This window comes from Grammomys surdaster, unplaced genomic scaffold, assembly GCF_004785775.1.
Source record: "Grammomys surdaster isolate TR1022 unplaced genomic scaffold, NIH_TR_1.0 125889, whole genome shotgun sequence".
Lineage (NCBI taxonomy): Eukaryota > Metazoa > Chordata > Mammalia > Rodentia > Muridae > Grammomys > Grammomys surdaster.
This window is the reverse complement of record NW_021620714.1, coordinates 976,762-989,449: the sequence shown is the minus strand read 5'-3', so window position 1 is coordinate 989,449 and position 12,688 is coordinate 976,762. Positions and strand designations below refer to the sequence as shown.

The 12,688-nt window shown below is 43.6% G+C and overlaps 1 protein-coding gene across 3 annotated transcripts in view; it reads left to right on the top strand.

Moving 5' to 3' along the window:
- Parp9 (poly(ADP-ribose) polymerase family member 9) overlaps positions 1–12,688 on the top strand; it is a 38,081-nt gene that overhangs the window by 6,754 nt on the left and 18,639 nt on the right. For all 3 annotated transcript variants that reach the window (XM_028752294.1, XM_028752293.1, XM_028752295.1), the window contains 3 exons: positions 859–1,697; positions 7,625–7,840; positions 11,123–11,341. In XM_028752294.1, coding sequence (XP_028608127.1) covers positions 859–1,697; positions 7,625–7,840; positions 11,123–11,341 — 1,274 coding nt within the window. The remainder of the gene's footprint in view (positions 1–858; positions 1,698–7,624; positions 7,841–11,122; positions 11,342–12,688) is intronic.

The window sequence follows — 12,688 nt, the reverse complement described above, 5'->3', positions numbered from 1 at the left end:
TTTCTTTTTCTTCTTTTTTTTTTTTTTGGTTTTTTTAAGACAGTCTCTCTGTGTAGCCCTGGCTGTCCTGGAACTCACTCTGTAGACCAGGTTGGCCTCGAACTCAGAAATCCACCTCCCTCTGCCTTCCAAGTGCTGGGATTAAAGGCATGTGCCACCACTGCCCGGCTATTGTTGTCTTAGTTTCTTACTTTCTCTCCTTAATTTTAACCCCTGGTGTTTTCTAGAATCAACTTTTCAAATACTTACACTCAAAAGTCTTTTCTCAAGATTTGTTTCTAAGCAAACTTAAACTAAGACATTAAGAAAAGCAGAGAAGTGTTAGAGAGATGGCTCAGAGGTTAAGAGCACTGACAGTTCTTCCAGAGGTCCTGAGTTCAATTCCCAGCAACCACAAGGTGGCTCACAACCATCTGTAATAGGATCTGACACCCTCTTCTGGTGTGTCTAAATATAGTTGCAGTATACTCACATAAATATAATAAATAAACCTTTAAAAAAATAAAAGCAGAGAAGTTATGACCACAGCTTCCTTATTCCTGACGCACAGTTACGTCATTTAAGTATGTGTGTCTTTTACAGACATTCAAGACATTCTTGTTTTCTCGTTTAGGGACTGCTAACTAAATGCCACACACAAGGCTGAGACCTTTTCAAGTGACTTTTTGTCTAAGACCCTTAGATATCTTTGGCCTGATTCCATGTAGTGGGGAAAAGCAGTGTCGGTAAGGGAGGTAGCGGAAGTTATCTCTCTTTCCAAGTAAGAAGCGCAGTCTTCTAGTGTCGAAAGGAACCACATCCTTTTCAAAGGAGCCAGTGCTCATTTCTTTCTTGTTTTGTCTTGATCTCCTTTACTAGCCGACGACTCTCTTGGACAACAGCGAATCCCCATTAAACACAACGTCTTTGAAATTTTAAAAAGCAAGGAGAGCCAGCTATGTGATGTCCTCCAGAGTAAGTTTGGCTGTGTCTCTACCCTGAGCTGTCCGACTCTAGCAGAAAGCAGCTCTCCTGCTCAGAGGGTCTTCAGAAGGACACTGACCCCTGGGATAGAGTTATCTGTCTGGAAGGATGACCTCACCAGACATGTTGTTGATGCTGTGGTGAACGCAGCCAATGAAGACCTTTTGCATGGAGGTGGTCTGGCCGGAAGCTTAGTGAAAGCTGGTGGCTTTGAAATCCAAGAAGAAAGCAAAAGATTGATTGCCACCTATGGTAAAGTTCCGGTTGGTGGAATCGCTGTCACCGGAGCGGGAAGGCTTCCTTGCCATTTGATTATCCACGCGGTTGGACCTCGGTGGACAGAAGTGAACAGCCAGACAGCTGTCGAATTACTGAAACTTGCCATTAGGAACATTCTAAACTACGTTACCAAAGTTGACATTCAGACAGTAGCAATTCCAGCCCTGAGCTCTGGAATTTTCCAGTTTCCTCTGGATTTGTGTACATGTATAATTTTAGAAACTATCTGGCTTTATTTCCAAGACGAGCAAATGAGCAGTAGTTTGAGAGAGATTCATCTGGTGAGCAATGAGGACCCCACTGTTGAGTCCTTTAAATCTGCCTCAGAAAGCATCCTAGGAAAGGAGCTGAGCTCTTGGGAGAGTCCAGAAACTAACCCTTCTTCCAGTGTGACTCTTCACATAGGCCAGGGCCTCACTCTCCAGATTGTCCAAGGCCGCATTGAACTGCAAACAGTAAGTTTTTGTTTTTATTCCTTGGCACTGACGGAGGGGAGCCCTGGAATTACTGGATAATTACTAAGATGCTTAAAGTGGAAGAGTGTTAGATGCATCTTTCGGGGATTAGAGAGTGTGAACGTCGGGGCTAGGCCATCTGGATTAGAGACCAGCTTCATTAATCCTAACTCGATGGCTTTCGTTCAGCCTCCAGTCCTTCCTTTAAAACACGTAACAACAGCATTTAAACATCTAAAAGCTGAATCATTATCCAAGAGACGGTTACCGTAGTGTGTGGTACATTGTCTTATGGGAGTTAAAATGGTTAGGCTCTGATTCCTTGGAACCAGAAGCAATTGGAATACTCTTTGATCCCAGAGAACTTAAGCCAGCTCTTATTTCTTTGCTGTTTTTGAAACAGGCTTTGTTTTCTACTATGTCACCCAAGACTCGTGATCCTCCTGCCTCAGCCTCCAGCACTAGATTTTTGTTTTTACTTTTTTGAGGCAAGGTCTCTATAGAGCTTTGGCTAACCTGGAACTTGGTATATATAGATCAAGCTGGTCTTGAACTCACAGAGTTCTACTTGCCTCTTCTGCTCCCAAGCTGGGATTAAAGGCTACCACCAAAAGGACTGAATGAATGAATGCATGAATGCATGAATTTAGTATGTGTGTGCATAAGCATGTGTATGTGTATATGTGTGTATGTATGGAAGTGTGTATATATGTGTGTGAGTATGTATATGTATCTATATGTGTGTGTTGGTAGGTGTATACTTGTGGGTCTATGCATGCTTGGAGGTGGGGGTGGGGTTAGCACACCTGTGCACAGGTATGGAGGGGCCAGGGGTTAACCTTGGTTGTCTTCCTAAAGTACTGTCCACCCTTCTTTTTTTTTGAGAAAGAGTTTCTCATTGGTCTGGAACTTGTCAGGTGGGCTGTGCCTAATTGGCCAGCCAGCCTTAGGGAACTTGTTGTGTTGGCCTCCTCTGGCTTGGCTGGGGTCATGAGTGCTTGTCACCACATCTGGCTTTTTTCACATGATTTCTGGCAAGTACTTTAAAGTACTTTACTAGCTGAGTTACTTATTTCTCTAGTTCTTTCCTATTTTTAATCTTTAAAAAAAAACACTTTATTTGGCAATATCTCATTGGGGAAACAAATCATTCAGCATTGCTGAAGCAATCTATCAATAATAGTAAACAAAAGCAGTACTTAGGAATACGGCTGGGCATGGTAGCTCGCCCTTGTAATCACAGTAGTTTGAGGTGGACGCCCAGGGATCAGGGATACAAGGTCATTCCCAGCTCCTTGAATTTGAGGAAACCACCTCTGGCTATATGAAACCCTGTTTCAAAAATCTGAAAACAAAACGAAACCCAAGAGTATATACATTTGTGATTAGAGTAGCATATTCACAGAGGTAGTGAATGGTGACAGGGCAGAGAAGAAAGCCCTACTGACGCCCCTCTAAAAGCACCCATGGCGCCAGGCATTGGTGGCACACGCCTTTAATCCCAGCACTTGGGAGGCAGAGGCAGGCAGATTTCTGAGTTCAAGGCCAGTCTGGTCTACAGACTGAGTTCCAGGACAGCCAGGACTACACAGAGAAACCCGGTCTCAGAAACAAACAAACAAACAAACAAACAAACAAAAAAAGCACTCACGGGCTGGTATGCTTGGTGGCAGAATGCTTGTTTAAGTGTGGGTTTGATTCCCTGCCCTGAGGGAAGCAGGCTGATCTCAGGTTGTGGGAGGTGTGAACTAGCAGGAGGAACAAGCTTTCAGGGAGGCTTGAGTGACTTGGTCAGAGAGACAGAATCCACAGACAAGAAATGGTGAGATTAGCTAGACCCACTGAAGTTTAAAGTAATCATTTTATTTATTTACCTATTTACTTTTGGAATCATTGGTGTGTCCTGTGACCACAATCAAATTAGAATTAACTGTCAGTGAGAGTAGCACTTTCAGCCTACGAGGAAGGCTGAGGAGACTCCATGAAATGAACTGTCTGAGGAGTTGTTAGTGTGGTGTTTAACATTAAAGCAGAAGCGTTACTGAATAACATCCTTTTACCAGATTTTATTGTCTTCATTTGTCGTCAGCAGCATGAGGAACCTTACATCTTCGGAAGGGTGCCAGTGCCCCCCAATGGCAAATTCAGATTGCTCTTTCAGGGTAAACCATTAATATCCATGATAAATGGAGTACTTTGGCAAATGCCTAGAAGCCAACACCCCAGAGACAGAGGTAGATGACGCATTTATAAAAAGATAAAGAGATAAAGAAAGTATATTCTGTAGGTGTGTGGAGAGGTATGGGGGAAGGGGATGTCTCAGCGGGCCGGTGCAGAGGCATCCCTTCCCCCTGAGGGACCAGCCACACACTGGTATAGTATAGAATAGAGTTTATTCAGGTCATGGGGAGGGGAGTTAAGAGGGTAGTAGAGGCAGAGAGAGGTAGAGAGAGAGGGTAAGAGTAGAAAAGTAGAGGCTGGCTATGAACATGTGGAGAGAGGGGAAGGGAAGGGAGAAGGAGTGAGGGGACAGAGGGATCAAGAGATCAAGAAAGCAAGAGCAAGAGAGAGAGAGAGAGGAGGGGGCAAGCAGCCCCTTTTATAATAGGCCAGGCCTACCTGGCTGTTGCCAAGTAACTGTGGGGGTGGAGTTTAGACAGAATGCTAACAGAAGACTTGATCTAAATTTGAGGCCAGCCTGGTCTACAAATCAAGTTGTAAGCCAGCCAAGACGACATAGTGACTGACACCCTGTAACAAAACAAACAAAATCCATATACGTGCTTAAGTTTCCTTTGAAGGATGATAAGAATTTTGGTACTTGCTTTGTTAGGGTTTCCATTGCTATGAAGAGACACCATGACCAAGGCAACTCTTAAAAAGGCAAACACTTAATTGGGGCTGGCTTTCAGTTTTAGAGGTTCAGTCCATTATCATCATGGCAGGAAGCATGGCAGCATCCAGGCAGGCATGAGACTGGAGGAGCCTAAAGTTCTACATTTTTTTTTTTTTGAGACAAGGTTTCTCTGTGTAGTCCTGGCTGTCCTGGAACTCACTCTGTAGACCAGGCTGGCCTCGAACTCAGAAATCCGCCTGCCTCTGCCTCCCAAGTGCTAGGATCAAAGGCATGTGCCACCACTGCCCGGCTAAAGTTCTATATCTTGATCCAAAGGCAGTCTAGAGAAAACTGTCTTCCTGGCAGCTAAGAGGAAGGTCTCAAAGCTCAACCCAGTGACACACTTCCTTCAACAAGGCCACACCTCCTAACAGACCACCCCCTTTGGGACAAGAATATTCAAATCGCCACAATACTAAAGCTGCATGAATACAGCTCCCTTTAGCACTGCTCTCAGCGTTAAAGGATAAAGTAGTAAGAAATGTAATTGGTGCCTATGTGTACTGTTTCTCGAGATCAGTGGTTCTCAGTCTTCCTAAAGCTGTGGCCCTTTAATTCGGCTCCTCATGTTGTGGTGACTCCCCCCACCTTAAACTTACTTTTGTTGCTACTTCATAACTGTAATTTTGTTACTGTTATGGCTCATAATGTAAATATCTGTCTTAGGTGGCCCCTGAGAAAGGGTCATTTGACACCTCCAAAGGGGTCATGACCCGCTGGTTGAGAATAGCTGCTGAAGATAAACTGGTTAAGTGGCTGCTTGGAGAACAGTTGGATAAGTGTATCTGGTGACCCATAAAGAAAGAAAGCTCTGTTTCACTAAAGTCCTTTTGCCTTGTTTATACTTCCTTTAACTTTGTATATGAGGACATGAAGACATGAGATGTCTTCTGTTCCTAAAGTTCCTAAGATACTTCATTCTTTGTTACCACACAACTTACACAGAAACAGCAGGAAGTGACAGAGATAAGGCAGAGAATGAAAGCTGTATGGATGTGTCTCGAAAACAACCATGGGCTGGGGATTGGCTCAGTGGTAGAATGTTTGCTTGGCATGTGCAAGGTCCTGGGTTCAATTCTTAGCACTGAGGAAACAACATAATAGCTGGATGGGTAGACTCTGTATGCTGGCAATTTTAGCTCTGAAGAGATGGGTATGCCTCAAGGTAAATCTGGAATACAGAGCGAGAACCAGTTGCAAAAAAAAAAAAAAAAAAAAAAAAAGACAGGCATTCAAGTAAAAAGATAGAAGGGCTGGAGGATGCAATTCAGTGGGTAGAGAATACTTGCTTAGCAGTAGCAGGAAGCCTTGGGTTTAGTCCCTAGAACCCATAAACCTGTAATCCTAACGTGAGCAGGTAGAAGCAAGAGGATCAGGAATTTAAGGTCATCTTCAGCTATTTGGAATGTCTGGGGTCATTCAGGCTACAGGAGACACCGTCTCAAAATCAAAACAAACAAGGTGAGATATTGTTCCTAAAATAAAACAAAGGAAAGAACCAACCAACAAAAGAGGCTGGAGAGAAGGCTCAGCTGCTGAGAGTGTGACTGTTCTATCAGAGGACCCGAGTTTTGTCTCAACTCTGCAAATCGGGCAGCTCCCAACTCTCTTTAACTCCAGCTTCTGGATCTGACACCCGCTTTGGGATTTTGCAGGTGCTACACTCATGTGTGCCAACCCATACAGAGACATACACACAGACTGAAAATAAAATCTCTTTTTAAATTTTACTTTAGTAGTTTATAAATATAAGTGTCTTGTCTGCATGTGTGTTTGCCACCAAATCAATGCCTGGTGACAGCAGAGCTGAGAAGAGGACTTCAGACCCCCTGGAAGTAGAGTTACTCACAGTTACCAGCTTCCATATGATGGCTGGGAAGTGAACCCAGGTCCTCTGCAAGAACAGTTATCACCCCCAAACTGACAAATGGTTGGTAAATTGAACATTTACAAGGGACTAGGATGGCTGTGAGTTAGCCCAATGACGGGATTATTGTAGGTCCACTTCCCAGGGGCCCACCCAATGCAGCTGAAAAGGAGTGCGTGGTGCTGGGAGTGGGTGCAGCCTACATGGCCTAAGACAGGGCTCTCACTCTCCTTTCACCCACCTCAGGGTCCCTTGACGTTGCCCATCGTCGACAGCCTAAAGCCTTCGACCATCGATGTGACTCGTCTCACATCAGTGTTTTGGGGTTGTGAACTTGTCTAAGACCCCCCATAATTAGACATCCAAATTCAAAATTCACATAGTTGGGATTGATCATAAGACGCCTTCTCTAACTAAACAGAGAAGGGGGAGATGCCAGAAGCCAGGACCCTCGCCCTTACCTTCACCCCCTACCTTTCCCCACCTGCACAATGAAGCTTGGCAACTGCAAGATCCTGCTTGGCAACTGCAGATAGACTCAAAGCAGTGTACCATATCTTCTTAAGAATAGCAGGGAGACCATAACTCAAGCAGTGTACCATATCTTCTGAAGAACAGCAGGTAGATCATAATTCAAGACAGTGTACCGTATAGACCATGACATGTTTCAAGGCAGAGGCCAAGAAGATTTTGTACTTTTCCACCACCTGGCCCCTCTTACCCCCTCCCCTTGTAAAACATGCTATAAAAAAGCATTTCATGTTCAAAAATAAATAAATAAATAAATAAATTATTTAAAAAAAAAAGAACAGTTATCACAACTATTGCTCTTAACCACTGAGCCAGCTCTTCAGCCTGAAAATAGAGTCTTTAAAACAAAAGAAGTCAGAAGGAATGATCAGAAGCTTGAAATATATTAAGTATAATTCAACAAAAAGTGACAGTAATGACAATATCTTTTATATAAGTGCATAACTTCAAAAAAGGGTCAAACAGCCTCATAGCAATGAAATGAATTCTCTCAGAAATATGTCTCTATTTCAAAACCAATCTTTGGATTTGGAATATTCAAAAATTATTTTTCTAAACTTTTAGGGATGTACAAATTGGTCATTTTAGAAGGAGGGATTTAACATTGAATCCTGTGTTTTCTTCCCTTTTCAGACAGATGTAATTGTTAATTCCGGATACATGAAGGATTTTAAAACAGGATGCGTGGCACAGTCGATTCTTAAACAAGCTGGGCTTGAAATGGAAAGGGAACTTGACAAGTTTTACCTGTCCCCAGATTATCAAGTGGTACGGGTCACAAAAGGATTTAAATTGTCCTGTCGGTATGTGTTCCATGTGGCATGGTGTTCCAACATCCATAAACACTGGGTAAGTTCAAAATAATCCTAAATGTGTATACTTAAACAATCTAAACATTTTGATAAATTTCCATTGCTTGATTATGTTTATCAAAAATTGTTAGATGGTGTCTTAGGGTCTCCATTGCTGTGAAGAGACAACTCCTATAAAGGACAACATTTAATTAGAGCTGGCTTGAAGGTTCAGAGCTTCAGTCCATTATCATCAAGGCAGGAACATGGCAGCATCCAGGCAGACATCAAGCTGGAGGAGCAGAAAGTTCTATATTTTGATGCAAAGACAGGTAGAAGAGCGGCTTGCAAGCCGCTAAGAGGAGGATCTCATTGCCCATCTCCACAGTGACACACTTCCTGCAACAAAGCCACACCCACTCTAACAAGGCCACACCTCCTAATAGTGTCACTCCCTGGACCAAACATATTCAAACCACTACAGATGTGTTTCCTTTTTTGAAACATGCCTATGACTGGCTGAAAGGCTGAGCGAGTATCGTTACCCCAAGTTCTCTAAGGTTTGATTTGAAAGGTCTTAAGTGAGCACACTGCACGTGGGCACGGAAACCCAGAACCCTTTAGTCTGTACACAGTTTGCTCTATAATACACAATGATCTGCTCTGTCCTTCCACAGTGGGGCAGGGGATTCAGCTTCTCCATATTTCCTTTCACAGGAGTTGGACTCAAAGCTACTACAGTTTCTTCCGACTCCCATAAAACAAGAAAATTAGTGAATAGAGGTAGTCCATGCAGATGTAGAGAAATGCTTAATCCCAATGTGCCTTCTCTCTCTCCATATATATGGAGAGCCCCAAAAGACCACCAAGGAGCCGTCTCTGATAGCATTAGGGTCTCTTTTTTACAAGCTTGGGCCTGGCTCTCCTCTAACTCAACTCTGACACAGCAGGACCGGAAGGTGGAGCAGCCTCAAACCGTCAGCAGGACAGATTCTTATAGGAAAATTGAAGCAAGTGATGGGGTGAGGGAGGGAGTGTCCAGTCTGTCAAACATAGAATAGAATGTCTACAAGCCAACAGATGGGTGCTCTGAAGCAAGATGGTATATAATCACAAACGGTCTGAACGTACATCTGAAACAATCAGACTAATCTTTGATTAACTGTTGCTAGGAAGTAGCTAGGGAGTAACTGGCCAAGGACAAGCCGTGGCTCCTTCCTGGTACTTGGGTGCAGCTGGGGTTCAGCTGCAGGTCAGGTTCTCAGGCTTTCTTTCTTGAAGGTGGAGGCTGATCCCAAAATAGAGTAGGTTTGGCCTCTCAATAGTGTTTCTCTCTACATAGTTCTGGCTATCTGGAACTCACTATGTAGACCAGGCTGGCCTTGAACTCACAGATTGACCTGTTTCTGCTTCCTGAGTGTTGGGGTTAAAGGTATATGCCACCACTCTTGGTTATTTTTTGTGTTTTGGAGATGAGGTCTCAATGTATAACCCAGGCTAGCCTGAAACTCTGTAGTCCAGGCTAACCTAAAACTCATGACAGTCTTCTTGCATGGGCTTCCTGAGTGCCAGGATTGTAAACCATTACACTTGTATCTTTTTTGGATTGTGTATCTTCTTCTTCTTTTTTTAACCTGTGCCATGTCTTGTCCTCTTAGTTCTGTAATCTAGATTGGATCTCCACTTATTCTTTATGCTTCATCTTTCCAAGGTTCTTCCACAGACAATCTTCCTGCCTATATAGCAATCCAGTGTAATATTGAAAAGTTTATGGAAAATTAGCCTGGGATGTGGCCTGCTTTTTAAAAATTCCCATTGTATATGTCAGCTGGCTGTGCCCACATTGAGTGGCAGCTGTGGTATGTGTTTTGGGGGTCAGCTGTGGTTCCGTGTCCTCTGCTTCCTCCCTCTCAGAGCCTTCAGACTATGCACACCAGGCTGGAAGGATGAGCTGGAGTTCAATATGGGTGGGGTTATGCAGGATTCTGGTCCAGCTGGGAATGAGTGGGTAGGGTGCGGGGAGGGCCCTCTGAAGGTCTTAGTGTTACATAACTCTTTTAGGCAAAGGCCTTCTCTGTCAATCTTAATGAAACAGCTCTCTTAAGACAGTCTTGACTTGTGTACTTATGTTTATTTAGGGTGGGCTTGTACACATACACTTAACTCAGTGAACCAGGGCTGTATAGGAACTTTGGAGGCTGGGAAAGGAGTTTATAGGGACATGAAAATAATTGGAGTTTAAAATTGTATGAATGCTCTCTTTGCATGGAGAGGCATTCCAGGAATCCCAGGTGGCTGGCTGGGTTCTTATCTGGAAAAGAGGAAGTTGAACTTGTAGATTCATCAAGGACTACTGCGCCTCCCTCAGGTAGAGAATGTGGAATTCGGGCTCCTAGACAAGGTCAGGAAAGAGGAAGCCCTGCTGGTAAAGGGAATCCCCCATTTTGTCCCTAGTTCAGAAGAGCTGTCCCCCCAACTTCAACCTTAATTAGCAGGGTAATCCCATATAATCCCAGCACTTGGGAGGCAGAGGTAGGCAGATCTCTACAACTTTGAGGCCACCTACTCTAATAGTGAGTTTTAGACTCGCCAGAGCTATGTAGTGAGACCTGATCTTAAAAGATGAAAAAAGAGAAGTTGGCCGGGCAGTGGTGGTGCACGCCTTTAATCCCAGCACTTGGGAGGCAGAGGCAGGTGGATTTCTGAGTTTGAGGCCAGCCTGGTCTACAGAGTGAGTTCCAGGACAGCCAGGGCTATACCGAGAAACTATGTCTCGAAAAACCACAAAAAAAAAAAAAAAAGTTGATGGAAATCTGAGTCAGCCCAAACTATTGGCACTTCTCCAGGAGAAGCTACACAGTGGATCGTAATAATATTAAAGGGATATTGCTTTCTTCTCATCTCTTTCATTAAACTATCAGGAACTCTTTGTTAACCTGGAAGTGGCGGGTGAGTGGCACACTGATGCTTGACTGACTCCCTGAGCTAGGGAGTTGATCAAGGCTATATAACTGGGAGAGATCACAGTGCTCAAATGCCATGAGTAGCATTCAGTTGCCTCAGTTTCTCAGCCTTATGTTTCCCACTATGTAGTTTATAGCTATAGTAAGTTTTTGTGGAGTGAGGTCTTAGCAGCCCTCTAAGGATGCATGGGCACACCCATGTTCTGTGCAGGGTGGCACTGTATAGCTAAGACTAGTCTGAACCTCTGTAGTCCAGGCTATCCTAAAACTAAATAAGCAGGTTGGCATGGTGAATTCTGAGCACAGCTGAAGGGTAAGTGAAGTCTTATTTTTGTTTCAAAGGTTGTATTTATCTCAAACTTGTATTTATCTTACAGACATTGAAAGATGCAATGAAGTCCTGTCTGGAAAAATGCCTTAAACCAGATATAAATTCCATTTCCTTTCCTGCTCTCGGGACAGGAATGATTGATTTGGAGAAGAATACAGCAGCGCAGATAATGTTTGAGGAAGTTTTTGCATTTGCTAAAGAGCACAAGGAAAAAACGCTAACTGTAAAGATTGTGATCTTTCCAGTAGATGTGGAAACATACAAGGTGAGTTAGTGCCTTGGCAAAGTCTTACAGTTTGTTCATTCATTACCAATGGCTAGTTAGTATCTCTTGTCTAACACACTATAGGTAAGGATCCCACAATGTGGTGGGATTCTAACATTTAATTTCTGCAAATTACCCACCCTTGGCCTAATAGCAAAGGTCATTAGCTAAGCCATGTTTATGTTTGCTTTTCTCATTTTCTTGTTGGCATTTAGTCTCTCTGTTCTCTGTTCTAAAGGTAAGCAACCTATTTTTGATATGGGATGATTCTTTCTCTGATACCTGCTGCCTGCTGCTGCTGCTCCTCCTCTTCTTCCTCCTCCTCCTTCTAAGATATTTCTTGGTGGTTTTTGTCCTGGATAGAGGTAGGTCTCTATAAAAGACAATAAAGGGTCATTTAGCAAACATTTCTTCCTTATTAACTTAAGACAGGCGGTTTTGTCTCAGAGAAAGGAACCAGAACCCATTGTTGGCATGTCTCTTGAGGATTAGGTGTTAGTCGCTGGTGAACAGAACTGGAAAGACACTGCCACATCCTGTCCTTGGCTCCACTGAAGACCTCTAGGCTCTGTGCTGGCCATCTGCCTGTTGTCTCCTTTCTTAAACGTTATTGCTAGAGGCTAAGTTACAGTTTCCGTCACATTTCATTCAAAAGCTTTGCCGAAGTATTTCTAACCCTGCAACATCTCCTGCCTTCTGAAATGACATAAGCAGAGAACTGACTTTTATCCATTGTATATGGCTTCTCTTACCATTTGCTTATCAGTGGATAAAGTTGGCTCATTACCAAATTCTTGGATGGGGATGACAGGGAACAACTTATCATAATTCCTCCAGGTAACTAAATATAGTCAGACCAAGGGATTTTATTTCCTCTGGAAATAGAAGCTACAAACACACTTTATAAAGGAAATATTCTATAGACTAAGAAACTTCGTTGTTGAGTTGGGTGTGTTGGTGTGCACCTTTAATTACACTGCTTGGGAAGCAGAGGCAAGGTGGGTCTGAGAAGGGTGGACACACCTTTAACACTAGTACTCTGGAGGCAGGGGCAGGTGGATCTCTGAGGATGAGGCCAGCCTAGATAACAGAGCAAGTCCTAGGACTGCTAGGGCTCCACAGAGAAACCCTGTCTCCAAAACATAACACACACACACACACACACACACACACACACACACACACACACACACACACACAAAAGAATATCTCTGAGTTTGAGGCCACTGTAATCTGCATACTCCAGGCCATATAGGGCTAGATAGTGAGATAGTAAAAACCTGTCTAAACATTCATATTCATATTCTCTCTCTCCCTCTCCCTCTCCCTCTCCCTCTCCCTCTCCCT